Source organism: Erythrolamprus reginae, chromosome 1 (genome assembly GCF_031021105.1).
Source record: "Erythrolamprus reginae isolate rEryReg1 chromosome 1, rEryReg1.hap1, whole genome shotgun sequence".
In the NCBI taxonomy this organism is placed as follows: Eukaryota; Metazoa; Chordata; class Lepidosauria; order Squamata; family Dipsadidae; genus Erythrolamprus; species Erythrolamprus reginae.
The window spans coordinates 117,040,401-117,063,142 of NC_091950.1; the positions used below are offsets into that span (position 1 = coordinate 117,040,401).

Below are 22,742 nucleotides of genomic sequence, written 5' to 3' on the forward strand. Positions count from 1 at the left end.
ATGGCTTTACATATTTGGTTTTGGACAGTAGTTTGCTTCTCTCCCAAGTTATTTTATTAACTTTATCTTTAGTCAATTAGATAAAAATGCTCCTTTCCCCTTGATAAAAGTCTAAAGGATAATTTGAGAGACGTAATATAACCTCAATAAATTAAGCAAGTATAGAGCCTTCTCTGTGGTGGCCCCGGCCCTCTGGAACCAACTCCCCCCGGAGATTAGAATTGCCCCCACCCTCCCTGTCTTTCGTAAACTACTCAAGACTCATTTATACTGCCAGGCATGGGGGAGTTGAGATATTCCTTCCCCCTAGGCCATTACAAATTATGCATGGTATGTTTGGTTTTATAATAAGGGTTTTTAGTTGTTTTATTATTGGATTGTCACATGCTGTTTTTATCATTGTTGCTAGCCGCCCCGAGTCTACGGAGAGGGGCAGCATACAAATCCAATCAATCAATCAATCAATCAATCAATCAATAAATAAATAAATAAATAAATAAATAGAAGTAAAATACTTCTGTCTATTGTAGAACAACTGAGTTGAAATATGCAGTGGTATCTCTACCTAAGAACGCCTCTATTTAAGAACTTTTCTAGATAAGAACCGGGTGTTCAAGATTTTTTTGCCTGTTCTTAAGAAACATTTTCTACTTAAGAACCTGAGCCCGGAAAAATTTCCCAGGAAATTTGAGAGTGGCACCAAGGCCTGACCAGTTTCCTGCCATTCCCCCTGGGTTTCTCTCTCTGGCGCAGCGTATGGGAGGCAGCCTCCTCCTCGCCACCTCAGAATCCCTCTTTTTTTTTAAGCCTTAAAAGTTTTGGATTTTTTTGATTCCACGCACCTCACCTTCTTCCTTGGCAACGACTGTCCTCCTCCTCTTCTTCCTCCCCCTCCCCCCACCCAAATTCCAAGCTTTTATTTCTTTCCTAAATAATGCATGCATTATTTGCTTTTACATTGATTCCTATGGGAAAAATTGCTTCTACTTACAAACTTTTCTACTTAAGAACCTGGTCATGGAATGAATTAAGTTCTTAAGTAGAGGTACCACTGTAGTTTCACTTCTGAATTATAGACAGATAGAACCAAATATTGAGACAAGGAATCAGAGTTGAGAGAAGACGTCAATTTAGGAAGTTCTTATTCAGGCACCTCTACTCATTCAATTGTGTTTTCAGTCTAAACCAGTAAATTATACTCAGTTTCAGAGTGTCATGCAATATTCCATCTGTACATCTGTACACATTCAGTGTGCCAAATATATGATACTCCCTGCCTTTGAAGCGAGTGGTCCTCCCCCCAAATATACATATATATTTTTTCCATATTAAATGATAAGAAAAAGCAACTGGAACAATCCAAACAGAGCTAGTTGATAGTGTTTTACTTCCAGAAGTGATTTTATAAATACAACTAATAAGACTGTGAATTTATGAATATTTTGATAAATTAACTGAGCAACCTTTTAATGCAAGGATTAACATATATTATCTCTTAAGAAAAGAAACAGACTTCAAAAATGAGGAAAACTGTCTCTAACCATTCACATTGGTTTATTTAAGAAATCAAATATAAGACTGGTTCATTGGTTGTCATAGTAGCAAACCAATTTTAAATCCTGTTTTTCTGATTAAGAGGAAAGTGACATCTTATGGTTACTATTAAAGTGTAGGCTGTAATCTTAAAACCTTTCTAATTTAGACATACAACATCTTATCAAGACATGTGAATGAAAGAATATGCATTTGAAGAACTAGTAGAAGCAGAAGACCTTATTATTAGGACTGTGAATTTGATTTAATAATGGGAAACTAATTTAAACCCTGTCCTTTTCAGTTTAATTATGAAAAACGTTTTCCATGGGTCATCGTGTAATCATTTCCCTACCAAAGGATTTTTAATGCTGTTCCATTTTCATGTCATAGCTATAATACTCATTTTGCCGAATTTAATTAAGGCAGTCTTCAAAGCTTCTAAGACTTGTCAAATCCATGTAATAAACAGGTGAGCTAATGTATAAGCAGGACTCTTCATTTGATGTCTTGTATTCAGACCTCATTGCTTGCCATTTTATCTTTATTTAAAATGGATGGGCAACGTGTACTGTTGCATTGAGAAAAATTTAGTGGCACTTGTAAATAACATGTAAATTCTTTGAAATCTTTAAACTTTTCTCTCTCCCCCCCCCCCTTCGTTCCTTTCTCTTTAACTCACTTAACTTCTTTTAGTTGCCATTTTAATGCATATACTATATATTTTATGGATGTACTGGTCAAATACATCAAAAACTCATGAGTGCAGGGAGATCGGGACAACCAGGCCACAGGTCAACAAACATACAAGGAGGCTATAGGATACGACTTTATGAAGCCGTATGTGACCACCTCTGATGACTTTCCCTTAGATTTTGCTTGCAGCTAAGCTCACAAATGGTGATAATGTGCCCATGGGACACAGCAACTGTCTTATGTGTGAGCTGATTGCTTAGCACGCAAATTGTGACTATATGACTACAGGGATGGCACGACAGCTGGAACTTTGAGAAATGTGTAGTCAGTACTTCAAGGACTACAGATTAGGAAAGAGAAACTTTCTAGAAAGGAAACATTAGTTTCTGATTTGTGTTCATAACTTGCAATTTCAAACTGTTTTCTGGTATAGTATTTCAAAAACAATCACATGATGGTTTTCTTGCCCTTCTAACTTAACATCCTTTATCTTCAAATATGCACGTATAACTTTGGACTCAAAATGTTTCTTCTATAAGTTGGAGTTGGGATGAGTTGACCTGCATGCAATTTTGTGCAGTCCCACATGATATTCCTTTTCCTGTAAACACCATTGATCTTGGCAGCATAAGAATGTTGGTACAAATATGCAGAATCTTTTTTTAAAAAAAATGAACTGCAGTTTCTATAGTAACTATTCTATTTTCTGGCAAATGCTTACCTGAGTTTTGGAAAGAGAAGTTAGAGGTAATAAATATAAAGGATGCTATAGAGGTGACTGTAATGTGCCGGTTGGCCATCACGAGTGAAAGACGCAAGAGTGTGATTGGCTGTTCCGTTTGAAAAGCGGTATATTACAATTAAAGGCTATTGTAGTGAAAATCCTGTGTGGCTGCGATGTCTACACCTCTACTTAATCTTTAATACTGTAGTGGCTACAAGCAAAGGGTAAAACAATAGCTTTAGATAAAGACTATGCTAAGCTTTCTCCAGCTTTATATTTATCACAATGCACAACTTGGTTGAACAGCTTTTGTTTCTCCATGCTGGGAAAGGAGGTGTTAGTCATATGGGCTTAGCTCGCTGTCTTAGCCAATCAGGACCGAGCGACAAGTCTTTAAAGGGACTGTTGGATCCGCCTTCTCCCCAGTTATTCGCTCAGTCCTGACTCAGCAGGACAACTGTTGGCTCACTCTCAAGGCTTTACCTTCCAACTCCTTCCCGCATGTATTTATTTTTATTCCTCTTCAGGTCACTTTGCCTTCAAACTTAAAGAAAACCAAATATTTAATAGTAGCTACAAGCAAAGGATAAAACAGTAGCTTTATATAAAGACTATGTTAAGCTTTCTTCAGCTTTATGATTTTTATCACAATTCACAACTTGGTTAAACAGCTATTGTTTTAAACAAGAAGGAAAATTTGCCATAATCCTTTGCAAGTGAATTTCAAAATCTGTAAGATATTACATTTTGGGGGTATGAATGATTTCTTCTCAAAACCAATTATAAATATAATTCAAATTACTAATGAATTCTGAGATGTCCCATTTCAGTGGAGCATGAATTATCACAAGTCTTATATATGATGGGAAAAATGCCATCATGCCACTTTGAACGACTCAGACCTATGTCTTTCCCAGTAAATTCACAAAAACTGATTATGCTCACTTATCACGTCTTCAAGAACTTACAGTACAAATAAAATGAAAAATGAGAAATAATTCATTTGCTATATTCAATCCATCTTTTCTGCATATAGCATCTCTGATGTTTATAATGCTGTTATTTTGCCTACATGGTTTTAAGGTAGAAAATAATGCGTTTTTGACATTTTATTAGCACATTGTATTGATATTTACATTTACCCTACTTTCAGAACCCAAAGGAGGATCTTACTTTTAGGAAGCTTTCTTGTTATCAGCAAATTATAACAGTGGCACATTTATAAAAAAAATGCTGCTGCGACTGTAGCTATTTTGATTATTAGGCTATTTATTAAATGCCATACATTTTGGCTTCAGGTAGCTTTTTAACAGAGTGAAAGGAAAATGAGAGAATGTTGCCTTATGGCACAAAAGCTGTGAATCCTTGTATAAGCACTAAGCATGAATTAATGGAAAGATTTAGCTCCTTTCCCTGCATTCACTTTGCAGAAATCTATATCTTAGCTCATCTGAGGCAGATAGAAAATTGCAGAAGACAGAGGAGAATATTCTTCTTCTGGGGATTTTATTAGATACAATAAAATGAACCAGAAGAGTCACAATTATAGAACAAGTATTTGAGAATTTGCAACTATAAAATTTATATACAGTAGTCCCTCGCTATACCGCGCTTCACCTACTGCGGCTTCACTTCATCGCGGGTTTCTGAGGAAGTCGATCGGCAGATTTAAACAGCCCGCCGAACTCGATCGGCAGGTTTTTCCAAAAAAAAATAAAAATCTAAAATTGTAAATACTGTATTTAAATACTGTATCTAAAATAAATACTGTGTGGGAAAGGTTTATAAACACTTAAAACAATGAAAACTTACCAAACAATTACAATATAAATACTTAAATAAGTACTTTAGTCGATAAATTCCCCATCGCGGATTTCACCTATCGCGGCCAGGTCTGGAACGTAACACCAGCGATAGGTGAGGGACTACTGTATTTAGATTCCAGCATGCGTGTGTGTCTGTGTGTGTTTGTGTATATGAACTGGTTATATTATTCATAAAAATCCACCAGGCAATTTCAGAGTAAGAAATTAGGAAAACATCCTCTAAAAAGGCAGTGGCAAACCACTTCCATGTTGTTGCCAAGAAATCTTCATTGCCATTTCATGTAGATACCAAGAATTAAACTCAATGGTAGAAAACCTTTAATTTATGTGTTTACATCCTCTTGGTCTGATTATTTGAAATGTTCTCCTATAGTTTGATGAAGAGTTGTGTTTATGAGGATTTTATAAACATTCCTATCTTTAATGGGATACATTGGGGTCCAAAGTTCCTGATTTTGTACTATGCAGAAGTAGTTTAGATAGGACTAAACTCGGAAAGAGTCCACAGGAGAGAAATGAAAGCAGAGGAACCAATGTCCAGTTGAATATGTGGAGGGAAAGGGAATAGGGCTTTTCTTGGATTGGAGCAGTCTCTGAAAGATTGGATAGTCCAACCATGAGATGACTAGGGCCTGATGACTGAGTTCAGAGAGGCCTGATCCAGGAAAGGCCACAACTGGCACACAACATGAAGTTGTTATCCTAGCTCCAACTGCCACCTGTTCCTCAAGTCAGAGTTGGAATTCAGGATAAACCACAAGTTGCGGTCCAGGTCTGTCTGGGACTATTCTATATCGTCCAGAATCAAAGGTGGCAACATCTCAAATCCCAGAACCCCTTGTAACCAAACCTATTTGGTCTTCCCAGGGTTCAGTGGAAGACTTTTGTCCCCCATGCAGACCCCCATAGGCTCCAGGCACCGCAAAAGAGTAGCCATAGCATTGCTTGGATCACCAAGAATGAAAATGTAGAATTGAATATCATCAGCATATTGTAGATACCTCAACTGGTGGTATAGTGGCAGATATTCCTCTACCAGGGCACAAAGAAAAATATTTGCTGTGAACTCCACATAGGCATCAGGAAGGGTTTACAGGGGTTAAGGGATGACAGGGTCATAAAAAGGTATGTGATATAGCATTATAAGGAACAAGAAAAGCTATAAAATTTTCATTTTTGTGATGATTCTAGCTAGAAGAATTAATAATAATAATAATAATAATAATAATAATAATAAATAATAATAATTTATTAGATTTGTATGCCGCCCCTCTCCGAAGACTCGGGGCGGCTTTCCAATATATGGTATCTAGCATAGTTCATTTTTACTTTCTCCCAGAGTGGCCTACATGTAAAATGCCAAAATAATATATTAACTAAATTTTAACTTATTTTAGTGCCTTTAAGTGATGAAGAGGATGGAAGCATGCTTTTTGACAATGTGACTAAATCTACCATTGATCCCTTTGACACATCTTCTGGATCGGTACAGTTGATTGCAATAAAGCCTATAGCTTTGCCTCCTGCACACCCAGAAACAGAGAGGACCCAAGATACAGCTATTCTTAATGGGGAGGTAAGAATATATCTCATAATTGGTTTTCTGTTATATTTTGAGCGTTGGTATATCTGTTAAAGAAGTGATATGAGGAGGGAATGCTCAATAATGTAACTACTAAGCCAATTGGTGACTTGGCAGAAAAGACAAAAAAATTGTGTGTGGAACAGTCCAGTGATTCTGGCAACAATTTTGTTTATTTGTTTGTTTGTTTGTTTGTTTAATTAATTAATTAATTAATTTCTATGCCGCCTTTCTCGAAGCGACACAGGGCGACATACAACATTAAATATAACAATATATCAGAAATCTAATAACTATAAAATATGAAAATTTACTAAAACATTTTAAAAGACCTCATGTACACTCACACACATTCATCCAATCCAATCATATCCTGTATTGGCCATCACTCACTGCCCCCATGCCCGCCGGCAAAGATAGGTTTTTAAAGCTTTATGAAAGACCAATAGGGAGGGGCGGAACGTATCTCTGGAGGGAGTTCATTCCAGAAGGCTGGGGTCACCACATAGAAGGCTCTTCCCCTAGGCCCCACCAATCGACATTGTCTGGCCAACGGGACCTCGAGAAGGCCAACTCTGAGGGACCTAACTGGCCGCTGGGATACATGGGGCAGAAGACGGTCCCGAAGATAATCTGATCCTAAGCCATGTAGGGCTTTGTAGGTCATAACCAGCACTTTGGATTGAGCCCAGAGACCAATTGGCAACCAGCACAGCTCATGGAGTGATGTTGAAATATGGGCGATCTTGGCAATCCCACTATAGCTCATACGGCTGCATTTTGCACAATTTGTAGTCTCTGAACATTATTCAAAGGCAGCCCCATGTAGAGAGCATTGCAGTAATCGAACCTCGAGATGATAAGGGAATGAGTGACTGTGAGAAGTGATTCTCTGTCCAGATAGGGCCGCAATTGGCGCACAAGGCATACCCGTGCGAACGCCCCCCTTGCCACAGCTGAGAGATAGTCTTCTAAGCTCAGCTGTGGATCGAGGAGGACCCCCAAGTTGAGAACCCTCTGTGAGGGGGGCAAAGATTCCCCCCCATGGTAATGGACGGACAGTTGGCAAAACCCACAGCCACTCCGTCTTGTTGGGGTTGAGTCTGTGACTGTTAATGCCCATCCAGACCCTGACAGCCTCCAGGCACAATTCTGAGAGGCAGACCAAAGAAATTAAAATTTCAGACTTCCCTTTCTTCCAAATATGTTTTCCTCTGTTACCTTGTTGAAATGATAAATATGCACCATTGTTAGAGGATAAATTCTTTTTTTCCTTCTCCATCTGTATTTAAAATACAACAACATCACAGGTCTCTCAGAGCCTGGGAAAGTAGATAACATTTTGCAGGGCACCATTAGGTCAGAACAATTGCACATTCTTCTGTTACCAGGAAAACATTTAAGATCTCTCTTGTCCATCCAACAATTGGTAACAAGGCGATTAAGAAGTCCCTGACTAAGCAAATTTAAAGATAAATTGTGCGTTAAAATGAAACTATCCAGTTGTCTAAATTTTTCTGTAACCTAATTGCTTTTCTCTTTCAATAAATTTTAAAAAAAACTTTTTGAGAATCTTGTATTCTGTTACCAAGAGATTCCATTTGACGTGCTTGGGAGGAAAAAGAAGAGTGAGCAGTGTGTTCTCCTGCATCACAACGAACAAAGTATCTTCTGTGAGACCTGAGACCAAACCACAGGTCAAGCACAAATTTGTGGTTATTGTTATTTTCTCGCGTCTCAGGTTTTTTTCTTTTAGGGATACAATCTTGTATTTATTTTTCCCCCAAAGAAGACACAGAGGTGTGCTGCTAAGGTGGAACGGTGACATGTGCTCGCCCCTGTGGCTCTTGAGTGCTACTGCACCTGGACCTACATGTCCGAGTGCTATTTCGCTACCTGCCCAGGTGCGGTAGCAGAATTGTGCTGGGCTCTGCTAGCAGCCAGAGCCTCAGGGGCAAGGAAACATTACTGTTCCACCTTAGTAGCCCATCTCTGAGAAGACCCACTGAAATGAATATACTGACCTCAAGAAAAGATCCCACTATTTTATATTGTATCCTGTGAGCCGCCCCGAGTCTTCGAAGTGGGGCGGCATACAAATTTTATTTAATAATAATAATAATAATAATAATAATAATAACAACAACAACAACAACATCAACAACAACAACAACTGTGGGACTTCCGACTGACTGAATTCTGAAGCATAACACACCAGACATTGTGATCGTGGAGAAAAAGAAAGTATGGATCATCGACATCGCAATCCCAGGAGACAGCAGAATTGAGGAGAAGCAGCTAGAGAAATTAGTGAAATATGAAGATCTAAAAATCGAGCTGCAACGACTCTGACATAAGCCCATGAAAGTGGTCCCAGTGGCACTTGGCACCCTGGGCGCAGTACCAAAGGATCTCAGCGGACATTTGAAAACCATTGGAATTGGCAAAATCTCCATCTGTCAATTGCAAAAGGCCGCTTTACTGGGATCGGCAAACATAATTCGCCGCTACATCACGCAGTCCTAGGTGCTTGGGAAGCGCCCGACTGATGAAATACGAAATCTAGCATAGTGATCTCGTTTGCTGTGTTGTACTGACATAATAACAACAACAACAACAACAATAATAATATAAAGAGTTGACTTGAAGGCAGTTTCTTCAATCTCCAATCCTTTTGCCTTCTAATCTGAACTGCTGCTCAGCTCTATAAGGCTACCCTTGCAATTTACACTGCTATGAGTTGCTTGAGGTGCCGGAGAACACACTGCTTATTCTTTTTCCTCCCAAGCACGTCAAATGGAAGGAAAAATGCACCGTATGTCTCATAGATTAATCTTGCGTCAAATTAATTGCATCAAATGTGTGTAAATGTATACAATGAAAAAAATAATGCTAATTCAATTTCACCATTAAATAGGTGAAACTCAAGTAGTATTATTTTTCTTTGTTTATCTTTATACATAGTAAAACGGTTCGATTATTAACAAAGAAGATCAGCTTTTAGAAAGAAAACAATTTTTAAATGATGAAATGGAACGATGGAAAACGTCTATAGCTTTGTTCTTATATCCACAATGTAGCTTTTATGTAGAGAGCTTTTGGTTAATGAATATGGAACTCTGACTCAATATTATATTATGAAAATTTCCATAGATGTCATATTCTAAATTATGAAAGAAAGCCTAAATATATCACTGCATATAATTTGTGAACATATTCCCCTGTGTGGAAGTTAAAAGAAAACAAGAGGATAAGAAGGATAATGAAGCTTGCTGCAGTTTATGTACACGTTTCAAGATGTTTTGCTTAAGGAGGACATTCCAAGGGGAGTGTTGAGTTTATATTTATACTGCATCTATTCTTCTCCCAAACTACCATCTATAAAGATTATCTTCTCTTCAACTATGCCTTGATAGGTGAATCTGTAATCAGATTCTTCTCTATTCTTAAATAATTTTTCAAAACTGCTGAAATTTGTTCTTTTAACCTCTGGAGGTGTTGGGAGTGGGAGGCACCATTCTACGGTGACCTATAATGCCCTACATGGCATGGGGCCAGATTACCTATGCGATCATCTTCTGCCCTATGTATCCTAGCAGCCAGTTAGGCCCTACAGAGTTGGCCTCCTCCAGGTCCCATCCGCCAGACAGTGCTATCTGGTGGGGCCTAGGGGATGAGCCTTGTCTGGTGGCGGCCCTCTGGAATAAACTCCCCCCAGAGATTCGTACCGCCCCCACCCTCCCTGTCTTCCGCAAGGCTCTGAAAATGCATTTCTGCTTAAATCTTCTGAAATCTTGAGATTTTTTAGAGTATTTAATATTAGATTTCTTCATGTTTTTATATTTGTTTACTGTGAGCCTCCCTGTGACCCTGTGATTAATAATAATAATAATAACAACAACAACAAAAAAAAAAATAGGCCTAACTAGTTAATCACCATTTAAGACCTCTTAGCAACTCTGTAGGTTTTTTAAAAGCAATGGAATTTGGAAGGGCATCCAAATGCCCTTCGTCTTCTATATTCATTTTTTATTTTGAATAATTGGAAGTATATAAATAGTAAACAGGCATTCAGATTTGAGGAAAGATACCATATTCAACTGTGTAACTCCTTGAGATTGCACTTGTTTAATTAGAAATACATTAAAACATAATTTGACCAAGGTTGTTGGCTATGTGTTAGTTTTAAACTGTTACTGATTCAGTACTCTTTTCCATTTTTAAATGATTACTGTAAGCAATGGATCTGACATTAGGATTGAGTGTTGTCTACATTTATATGGAGCATCACACTTTATCTGGAAGCCTTAAAAGTAATTGTTAAAAAGTTCTCAATAGTGTGGTTGAATTAACTCCAACTGTGTTTGTTGTTTCACAGAATTAGTAACCTTAAAAACTCATTGTCTAATTTTGTATATTTTCCCTTTTAAATTTTATTGTCAGATTAACAAAGCCTTGAAACAGAAGTCTGATATAGAACACTATCGCAACAAATTGCGATTGAAAGCCAAGCGGAAAGGCTATTATGATTTCCCACAAATTGATAACAAGGGCTTGGCAGATAGAAAAAAGATGTATGAAAAAACACAAAATGAAATAGACCATATTCTGGATCCTGATACGGATGGATCCTCTCCATTTGCAGAGCCCAAAAACAGGTGAGTAGCTTTCTATGTATATTTGTAGACTGTCATGCTAATCTTCATGTACCATAAAAAAGACAAAATGTGCAAATTGCTGTCTTGGTGTCATATGGTAGGTGTTAATATGAAGTGACAAGTTCATTTGCATATGAATAGTGTTTTTGTGGTATGCCATCCTCTGCTGAATGAGTTGTCATATTTTTAGTTGATAGGTGCATCATTTTTGAAGTAATGAAAGTGGAGCAAGATGTTAATTTTTAAAAATTGAAAAGCAGTATGTTTAAATGGAATACTGCTCTATCTTTTCTACTGATTATGACTGAAAATTTGTTACTTCCTACTATTAAGAGTGGAACAAGGGCAAATAATTTCTCTCCTATTCGGTTATAGCATTCATAAAAACAGGATGCAAAAAATAAAATAAAAAACTCACTTTTCAGGGTATTAGTAGAGATCTTTATTTTATAATATAGTGATAATACTGCAATACACTGTTATAGGGATTCTTAACAGCTTGTGAGTTAGACCCAACATGTATAGCAAAAAATAAAATAGTTTCCAAATTACATAGAAAGCCTTTTTAAAATTAATACAGATTACTGTAGAAATATAAATCAACAATGAATATATTCATATAATCTATGCAAAGAATATGATGAAGTAATTGAATTAACTAAAAATTAGAAAGAATCAAATATGTAAAAATCCTCCAATGTGTTTTGCACCGGGGTGAAAGTTTGCTTCTTCGGATTGTAGAAAAAGACCATGGAAAATATTTTTCAACATACATTTTAATGTTTAATTTGTTACATTAGAAAAATAGATTGCTATTAAGTGATAGCCATGGTTATTAAGCAGTTTCATTAAAAAAAATGAAAGGAAAATGCGGCCATGTGATTAAGGGACACTTCAAACAGCCATAAATACAACTGTGTTGCCAAGTCCCGAAGTGTGATCATGGAGTGGGGACGGGGTGGGGGAGTGAAGACAACCATTGCAACTTCGGATCCAGGCCAAAAGTCTACTTTCTCAAGTAGATTATAACTTCAAATGGTCAGTAAGCAATTGGTTGTAAGTCAAAGACTACCTGTAAATAATAAATATGGTTCTTTAAAAATGAGTGAAAAAAGAAAAAGATAAGGTATAATATATTGTTGCAATAAACAGTTATAATTCTATAAACAATTTAAGCATTATTTACACACTGCATGTTTATGTATTCATTTCTAATATTTATTTATTCGATTTTTATGCCGCCCTTCTCCTTAGACTCAGGGCGGCTTATAACATGTTAGCAATAGCATTTTTTAACAGAGCCAGCATATTGCCCCCACAATCCGGGTCCTCATTTTACCCACCTCGGAAGGATGGAAGGCTGAGTCAACCTTGAGCCGGTGACCTTCAATCTACAAGTCAGCTTCAGTGGCCTGCAGTACAGCACTCTACCTGCTGCGCCACCCAGGCTCATATCCTTACATAGCTCATTTTTTAAACTTATATTATTTTGAATATATGAGTCCCATAGTTTGTTGTATTTATCCATACAAAGCTTATAACTAGATGTAATTCTGTGCTGTCCCACTCACTCAAAATCATACATAGCAGTGATTTAGTGGGTTTATTAATATTCCCCAGCATTCCCTTCACCAAAACCCAAGAACTGTCCCAATTAAGTCAAGCCAAAAGCAGACTAATGCTAGTCTACAGAGCAATGGCCAATGATTTCACAAGGCACTTGAAAGTTTCTCAAACAAGATATAACCATCAGGTAAAAATTAAATCCAGAATACAAGAGGATTCATGAGGTAAGAAAAGTCCAAAGTTCACAAGGCATGACCCAAAGTCAAGGCACAAAGTTAGGAAATGAACATGTCCCCAACATCGCCTCCATCTGTCTGCTGTGCTAAACAGCCAGCTTCTGGTGCAGCCCATCAAGAAGGGTGAGGCTGCCTCTTCACAAGGAATCAGGCTGGCCTTCACTGCTCTTGCCTTTTTTCTACCTTACCTATTTTTTGGATCAGGTGCAGAAGACCAGCTGCATGCTTTCCCCATCTGAAGCCTCAGAGCTGTCCTGCTGTAGTTGTACTTCAGCCAAATCTCTCTCAGATGGCTGCTGGGAGCCAGTGACTCCCCTCTATATGTGATGGGAACTGTTTCATCCTCCTCTGAGCTAACATATGGAGAGGTATCTGGGGAAGCACCAGGGACAGTCATCACAAATCTACTCATAAGTAGGAAGTGTAATCAAATCTTCAGTCCATTGATTAAATTGGGCTATACATTTATATTTCCAGTGCTGCATTATGAGTCTTTTAACTATAACAAGGGCTTTATGTTGCCCAATTGTATCATGTACTAGTTATTTAATTCAAAGATTATTATCTTCTGGAAAAATTATTTTTAAAATATCTTTTGCTATTTTCTCCCAAAACATCAAATGTAGGACAGTGTAAAAATACCTGTTTTAAAGAAGCATCATCCTTCTTATATCTCTAACCAAATGCTATTCCAGACTGTCCTTTTCTGTATAGGACAAATGTTAAACTAAATCTATTTTTTGTTGTATGTGAAATGAAATTAAAATTTGTCCACGTGACTATTTTGCAACACTTTGATTTGAATCCAAAGACATGAAGTGCCCAAATTTTTGAATGGGGAGCATGTACATCTTATAACCAAAGTAGAATGGTTATGTATAAGAGAAAAATAAGATTAAAAACAAGAAGGAAAATCATTTGAAAGATGAATTGAAATATTTTTGGGTGGAGATGGTTAGATGCCCATGTACTGCTATATATAAATACTGAGGAAGAATTGTTTAAACCAAAAGAAAAATAGGGCAATGATGCCAGTTCTTAGAGCTGGAAGACAAAATACATAAAACTTCAAGAGATATAAATTGTCATTGAGGATTTTTAAAGTAAAATCAACATATTGCACTTAGATAATACACAAAAACAACTATTATTTGCCCAACTATTGGAGACAGTTATTAAATATTTTAAATAATTTAAAAAAATAGTTTTAAGGGAATATTTAAAGGAATATTATCAGAGGCATTTAATCAGATTTATATTACAATAATAACAAAAACAGGTAAAAATTATACCCAATCTGCTCTCAGACTTCATGTTGACACAATTGCAGTATTATCAAATATATTACAGCAGGTGTTACAATTCGTTATTAAGAATGATTAAGTAGGGATTATATAAATTAAACAGCAAAGAGTATTAGGTTACTTAGATAGATTTAACAACTTTAAATAAAAATGACCAATTCGTAATCCTGTCATTAGATGGTAAGAAAAACCTTTGACAAAATATATAGACAGTACATGTTTTCTCTTTGTACTAAACACTTTAGTAATCTTGAAAGGGAATGGAATTTCCATTTCTTGTTCTGTATTTTCTTTCTTTCATTGAAAGAAATGACAATGATTCTCTCAATTATGATGATTATCAACAAAATGCATTATGCAGACAGATCTTTATAAATCAATAATTATTGGTATGTTTCGTATACATTACACCAAAACCAAATTGGTGTTGCAAATTGTATAAGGACCAACTCAAGTCCGTTAGAGTATTTCTTGCCATATGTTCAATTTTTTAAATCCTTACATTAGTTTCCATGTTGAGTTCAGCCAGCCCTGTGCTTATGCCTTTTCTTAATGCTAATACTTCCTTCATTAGTAAACTTTCTTTATTTCAGTTCATTATAATCTCAAAACAGTTTCACAAAGGTTTCTGCTCATTATAATTAGTTCCGTAATGGACCTCTGTCTCTTTTTCCATTAATAGTTTCATAATTAGATCAAGGAATGCCTAATAATCTCCCTGAAAATTGTCATTATTTAATCACTTAAGTGTGCAACTGGTGTCAGCCTATTACTGTCTTAGTAACCTATTCCCATTTTCCAAAATAATTCTTAGCAAAGAAAAATTAAGGAGGTTCAAAATATTTTAAAATACATTGAAAAATTCAGGTTTGTTTCACACAATGGTCTGTCATCCCAGCTTTTCAGTTTTAAAAAATTCACTTTCAGGAATTTTTATCATTGATATTTATTTTGGTTTACTGGTTGGAACAGTTAATTTCAGAATTTAGCCTCTCTCTGGGCTTCCACTTGAAACTATTATTTTTGAAATCCTACCCCAACACTGAGATTACCCTTGTTTTTTGGGAATTAATTCTAGAACCTGTTCTTAGTGCTTCAAAAATACATAGACTCTGTCTGTCTGTCTATAATATAGATAGAAATTTAAAATTCTTATCGGTTAAAAGCTTATTATTGTAGTTAATTACAGTTTAAAAATAGCTAGAAAATCAATTTTGAGATTATCTGGGTACAGTATTATTGATCAGTTTAGTCCTGATTAAGCAGAGCTAAGTTTATAGGAGTTAATCAGACAAATCTTCCTGGCACTTTATTGATTTTAAACTTTTGTTATTGGAAATAAAGTAATCTTTCTGCTCTTGCTCTTTTATGAATTTCTGTTATCTATTAGGGATTTTGGAGAAATCACTTGAAGCTCCCAACATAGTAATCTATTTTTAGAAGAAGGTTTTTAAGAGAATTCAGGGAAAGGGTGGTACTTATTGCTTAAGTATTGGAGATGCAATACAACAACTGAAACAATAATGTATAGGATCTGTTGTCATCCTATTGTTGCCACAGTTGAAGTTGATGTTTACAAAATTGCAGTATTAGTGTAACTATAGATTGTTCACTGTGTGTAAAGATAGCATATTGTCTTCTTGACTAGATCTCCAGTATTTTAAATTTGTCAAATCTCCAAGAACGGTGAACATAATGTAAAGCTTATCAAAAGAATTATTATATAACTTTAGAAGTAGAAATATATAGCTGTATCGCAGTAATGCATCACTGACACAGTAATGCATTGCTGTGTTTGATAATACAGTATTTAAAGTTGGTTTTTCCAAAAAGAGGCAATGAAAAAGATTTCTGTTGTTGTTTTATGATTTTTTCCCCAGCTATTCCATTTTGATGAAACAGTCATGTTTATGTTGAAAGAAACAAAGGGTTCCTGGCGGTTTGGTGGTTTGTAGCAAAAGTATTGTTGCACTTTCAGGTCTAACAGCTATTAAGTTGCCACTCCATCTATCTGAATTCTTATGAAATAAAAATTCCAATCACTTTTATTGGAAATAATGTTTGATCTGTGTTTCATCCAAATTTTCTTGTAGAATATTAGGTGGTAGATTGATAATTTTTAAATTTTTGACATTTAAAGAATTTAGATCAGATCTGGTTTCTGCCCTGTGTAATAGTGAACTAATTATATTTTTTGTGATCTGATCACAAAATGCTTTTTTATTTTTTGCTTCTTTTCATCTTACCTGAGAAGAGTAGAAGAAATCGTGAACAATATTTTATTCTTCTTCAGTGGGAAGTTTTGAGAGTTGTATTCTTAGGTTCTCAAATTAGAATCTGTTTGTATTTGTTGCAGACTTATCTTTTAACATAATGATGTGCCCTCAATATGTGTAAAATGAGGATATATCTGCACAGTTAATTGCCATCACGTTCAGTGAGTTTACTAATTCAGAGTAATATGAAGTGCCATAACTGCTTAACCTTGATAAAGAAAAATAAAGACAATGTTTGTTCTATTACTTACTTATTACTTATAAGTTCTATTACTTATTAATTTGATTCACCATGTTTTTCAGAGTATAAGACGCACGTAGATTTCAGAGGTGGAAAACAAAGGGGAAAAATTCTGAACCAAATGGTGTAATAATATATTATTTTATATTATTTAATAAAATATACTTTTTACAACCATGTGCACTTTTTACAAACTTCAAACTTGACAGCTTTAAGACTTGTGGACTTCAACTCCCAGAATATCTCCTCCCATCATGCTAGCTCAGGAATGGGAGTTGAAGTCCACAAGTCTTAAACTGGCCAAGTTTGAAGACCCTTGCACCCCTAACTCAAGTGTCTTCAAACTTGACAGATTTAAGACTAGTGTAAATTCCCAGAATTCCTCCTCCAATCATAATAGATGGGGTAATTAGAAGACAAAAAAGACCCAATTTTTGCAAAAATTGGGCTGTTTTTCAGCCATTTGTTCACAAAAATTGGGTGGGCAAAAGGTCTGGGAGGCTAACCTGCAGGGGCTCTTGGATGCTGGAGGATGGCAAAAATGCTCCCATTTTTGTGAAATTGAGGCATTTTTGCCTTCCCCCAGTCTCCAGGACCACTCTGCAGGCTCCTCAGACACTTTGCCCACCATTTTTTTGTGAAAAAACCAGCACCCAGGAGCTCTCTGCGGGTGGGAAGCTGGGCTTCCAGGCAGCAACATAGCTGCATTTGATGTATAAGATGCACTGACATTTCTACCCTCTTTAATGGGGGAAAAGTGTGTCTTATACTCTGAAAAATGTGGTAGATGCTACACGACTACAAAGTAATGCCATATTTCAAAAATACACAGTGTAGGTGCTTTAGAGAGTTCTTTCATAGTAGTCAAATAATCAGTAATATATTCCATGTAGCACTTATATTAAATAGATTTGATACCTTGCCGTCTGCCCTTCTGACAGAAATTCAATAGTACATTTATATAAGAGGATATCTACCCTTGACCTCTGAGATAAATTGAATTGATTGTGCACATTTACTAATGTCCTTTATATTCACATATGGTACAAAGTTTAATTACAGTACTTTTAACCTCCAGGCATCAGAAAACAAGATCACAATGATCTTATTCTTTGCCTTTAACAGATACCTCAGAAATACCCTTAATACTACAGGAAAGTAGTAGAATTTTTATGACCATTTCTGTTCAGTGGATATTAACACACACTCTGCTGCTGTCTGGAATTTTATTGATGCCATATTATTAAATTTCAATTTGGTTACATTATGAGCAGTGGCCATGAAAGCAAAAAAAATGAATTCATCTACTGCCAGTATTCTTATTTTTAGAAATAAAGTTATCTAATCTAGTTTAAAATTTCAATAAGTATTGAAACATAATTCAAAGATTTTACATTTAGTTGTTTTAGTAATTTTACATTCATTTGATTAACAATCTTCAGAGCAGAGAAAATTATTCTGGTTCAAGAATCTTTTTGAATAATTTATTTCTCAATTATATATAGAACTAGCTGATGACACAGCGCTGCCTGGGTATTTTTTTCATTCTAATCCCCCCACTCCCACGCATATGTGCACATGATTACCCCCAGGACCCATTTAGGGCCTAGTAGGCTTCCCTGCAGCCTCCTGTGAGTAAAAATGGTTGTGGGAGGGCTGCCACGCCCCCTTTGCCGTTTTTGACCTAGTACGCCTCCCTGCCACCAAAACAGGTCATGGTGGGGGCTCATACTGCACCCACTATGCTCCCCCCACGCATGCACGACAGAGACCCGAATATCAGCTGGCCAGTGGGAGGTGTTCACACATGAACAGTGGAGCTGAGCTGGGCTCTGTGCCACCTGCATGCCAAGACACACACACAAACACCACGAGGGTGTTAGGGGTGTCTTACTCCCACAGTACAGTACTATTTTCTAGAGATTAAGTCATATTAAATAAGCAGCGGAAGAGTTAAGGAACTGAGATGAGACAGGACGAGGAACAAAACAGCCTTTATTAAGGCTTCAACAGAAGAACAGCAACAAGAACTCATAACAGCTCTGTAACAACCTGTCGGCTCTTGCCACATCTGACAGCCCTTTTATAGCTGGCTGTCAGATGCAACAGCCAATAGTGAGGCTCTAAACTCCCGCTCTTGATCAATCAGGAAGGTTCCTAGGCAGAAATGCGTGTCCTGAGAGGTTTGTGTGCACAAATGGGAAAGTGAAACTGCAAACTGGACCCTCCACCAACATTTGACTTACATATCAGAGTCAAAGCAATGGGAAAATGAGCTCCTGCACCTGGTGGAAAGCTGAATTCATGGAGTGTACCATGAAGGCAAGGTCTATTCTCAGAACCACCTTATCCTTATGGAAAACTCATAACCTGAGTTGACGGATAACGTCCCCAGCTATGAAATCTTTCTGGCCGAAGTGATTTAACCAAAACAGGACTGTGAAGGAGATCCCTCTCAAAGACACAATGGCCAAAGGCTCAAATGGTGTTTTCATGAGTGCCTTGAGAATCTGGTTCAAATCCCAGCTACGGAAGCTGTGGATTGCTGCGGCATTTAGAAGCGGCCCTCGTAACTCTGCCACCACCACCCATTTTATCTTTTTCTCAACTGGGCCTGGGATTGGAACATAATTCCTGGAGGTAGGCCATGCTGTGCCTCCTGCACCCCTGCTAATAATCTCCATATTATTCAAATATTATTCTATACCTGTTTTGCCTTGGTTAGGGTGGTCCCATCCCTTGTGTGATAATTTGGGGCAAAGGGCAATCCTGGGAACATGGACCGAAGCTGTGAGGTGGGAGCAGACGATCTAGTTAGGCTGTGGTGCACCCAGTCAAAGGCCTCTGTATTGACCTAATCAAACTCCCTTTACTTCATAGGCCTACTTTATGAGGGAGACCTAGGCCTGAGTTGGGGCAGAGGACAATCCTGGGAACATAGGCTGAAGTTGTGAGGTGGAAGCATACGATCTGGTTAGGCTATGGTGCACTCAACCTAACATGGGCCGAAGCTGTTTCCTGTGAGATTGGCGTGATGGGCGATTCGCTTAGGCTGTGATGCACTTAAAGCACTCTGTATTAGTCTAATCAAGCTGTCTTTGCTTCATCGGCCCACTGCGTGAGGGAGGCCTATATCTTAAAGTCCCACGTATGAGGGAGTACGCTCAGTCAAAGGCCTCTGTAGTGGCCTAATCAGACTCCCTTTGCTTCATAGGCCTACTGTGTGAGGGAAGCCTAGGCCTTAAAGGCCTACTGTGTGAGGGAGCATGCTCAATAAAAGGCCTCTGCAGTGGCCTAATCAGGCTCCCTTTGCTTCATAGGTCTACTATGTGAGGGAAGCCTAGACCTGAGTTGGGGCAAAGGATGATCCTGGGAACACAGGCCGAAGTTCTTTCCTGACAGATCTGGCCATCTCAGTGAGGTGGAGGCAGGCGCTGCTTAGGCCATGGCATGCTCAATTGAAGGCCTCTGTACTGGCCTAATCAGCCTCTTTTCATAGGCCTATTGCTGTACAGATCTAATCAGCCCCCCTTCCCCTTCCCATGACATCACAAACAAATATTACTCTAGGATGCTCTCCTTAAAGGCCCAGACTTTCCAGAGTTATGGTGGACACACAGAGTCACCCCAGGGGTGTCTTACCTCCCACAATGTTTGTCTCCAGAGGGTAAGTCATCTGTTTACTAAGTTTGGGTGAAATTTCTTGGGGCATTCCAGAGTTATGCTTCAACATCCATCCATCTATCCATTTATTTATTTATTTATTTGAAGGTCCTGTCTATTATGTTTTGAGACTGCAAATAGCAGTGATCACTGAGTACAATTAAGATTTGATTGATTGATTGGTTTCAGACATGAGTTTTGATTAAAGCTGTAATGAAAAATTATATAGCTCCAGTATTCTAAGGCCTGGTAATAGGTAACATCACTTCCATGCTTGTTGTTTGCCATAGTAAATTACCAAATTTCCATTTTAGTGAGAAATTATCTTTACTTGTTTCCATAACATGTAAAACTGTGCTATATTAATGAGTAAAAGGAAATTTCATAATTCTTTCCTTTTTTCATTTATTCATCCCAGATGTTTCTTTCAGCCTAAAAAATAAAAGCTAAAGTGAGAAATTATCGTGCATTAAAAAAAAGCATAATCCTGGACCACAAGTACTTTCAGGCTCTGAAAATACCTGAGTTGAGTTGAGAATGGGGTATAAACTTGTTTCTTTTTTAGGAATTAAGAAGCATTCATCAGATGAAAAGTTTTCTTGAGTAAACGTTTCCCTTTGCAGGCAGATAGGTAAAAATTAGAGTAAATCTTCTAACCAAAAAAATTATAAACAAACTCTACTTCAAAGATATCTGGATATCCCATATTAGTCTTTAGCTCTAGTATGGATTAGAAATCATGCCTTCCATTTTGAATTTAACCTTTGAATTTATGTTATAATTTTCTTTCATAGTTTGATAAATATTATATTTTGTGTATAATTCATAAGGCTCCATATTATTCACAATTTGATAATATTTTGATTAAATGTTCCACATTTGATACTATCAAATAAAATTCAATCAGATACAGTATCTTCTAAACGAGGAGAGATCCTTGGGAGAATCTCCAACACATAAAAATGTTATGGTGGTAGATAATCACACTTCCTCCTTTTGATTAAGTTCTGCTAATTGGTTCAGTTAACCCGATTCTTTGGGTGCCTTTCCTAATTTTCTTGAAATCAGCTAAATGTTGCAAATTAAATAGAGCTATTTATTTCGATATGTTACTTCTGATCCAACCAATTCTCAAATGTCTCCCATTTACTTAGAATTTTAATGGCTTCTAAAAATGTTTTCTCTAAAATATAAAATATAAATTTGAGCACTATGAGCAAATGAATAAAATGTAAGACACATGTGAATATAAGCACATATGAAGAACAGTTGCAGAAACTGGGTATGTCCAATCTAGTGAAAAAAAGAACTAGGGAAGACATAATAGCAGTGTTCAAGTCTTATTTATGATATTTAGTTTTAGACAAGTAGTTTGGATTGAGTTATCACTTAAGCTAAATGGTCAGCTAATTTAATTTAAAGATTGTTGGGTTGTTGTCATTATCACCTTCTATGAATGTAGATATATATATGTTACATACAGATATTTACAAAGCAATATCCAGTTTACAGCTAGGTTTCTACCATCACAAACAATGCATAATTTGATTTTAAGATTGCTTAGATAATGCTGTACATTTTGAATTGATACATATAGATCTAAATAATTAAAATATTATTATGCCACTAATAATTGTTCATAAATCAATATAGGTTAAATTTCAGAGCAATTTACGAATGTTTTGTCCTGTTTTATTCACATGTAAATATTTCCTTTTTCTTTAGGCAACAAACAAAGACCTCAGTTTACCGAAGCAGACAATCTTTGAATAGTCCTAGTCCAGGAGAAACTGAAATGGATCTTCTAGTTACACGTGAAAGACAGAGACGTGGTATCCGCAATAGTGGATATGATGTAAGTGTATGGAGACTGCATTTATTTCTCAAAATGCCGTGATGACAAACCTATGGCATGCGTGCCACAAGTGGTGTGCGGAGGCAGATCAGTGGACATGTGAGTTGAGGTCCAGCATACATGTGCGCACCAGCCAGCTGCTTTTTGGGCCTTCTGGGCCCAATGGGAGTCAAGAAACAGTCTGTTTTCAGCCTTTGGAGTGGGTGGGAAAGGCCAATGTTTTGCCCTCCTCAAGCTCCAGAGCCTTTTCAGGAGCCTAGGGAGAGTGAAAACGATCTTCCCCACCTCCCTGGAGACCAGAAATGGCCCACTTCAGGTTGGGAAATGGGCAATGTCTGGCCTGTAGAGGGCCTCCGAGGGGGTGGAGAAGGCTTTTCTCGCCTCCCCAGGCTCTTAGAAAGGCTCTGAAGCCTTGGGAGAACAAAAAAACAGAACTTCTAGTTTAACCGGAAATCAGAAAACAGAATGTTTCCAGTCTCTGGGGACTTCCAAGGGAGTGGGGAAGGCTATTTTCACCATCCCCAGACTCCTAGAAAGGCTCTGAAGCCTCGGGGGAGTGAATAATGGATATGCCATTGTGTG

At 37.2% G+C, this 22,742-nt stretch overlaps 1 protein-coding gene across 2 annotated transcripts in view; it reads left to right on the top strand.

The window, feature by feature from the left end:
- The window catches only part of KIAA1549L (KIAA1549 like), a 93,826-nt gene that overhangs the window by 37,848 nt on the left and 33,236 nt on the right, over window positions 1–22,742 (top strand). For both annotated transcript variants that reach the window (XM_070735474.1, XM_070735466.1), the window contains 3 exons: window positions 6,177–6,355; window positions 10,805–11,019; window positions 22,031–22,160. In XM_070735474.1, the coding sequence (XP_070591575.1) occupies window positions 6,177–6,355; window positions 10,805–11,019; window positions 22,031–22,160 (524 nt within the window). The remainder of the gene's footprint in view (window positions 1–6,176; window positions 6,356–10,804; window positions 11,020–22,030; window positions 22,161–22,742) is intronic.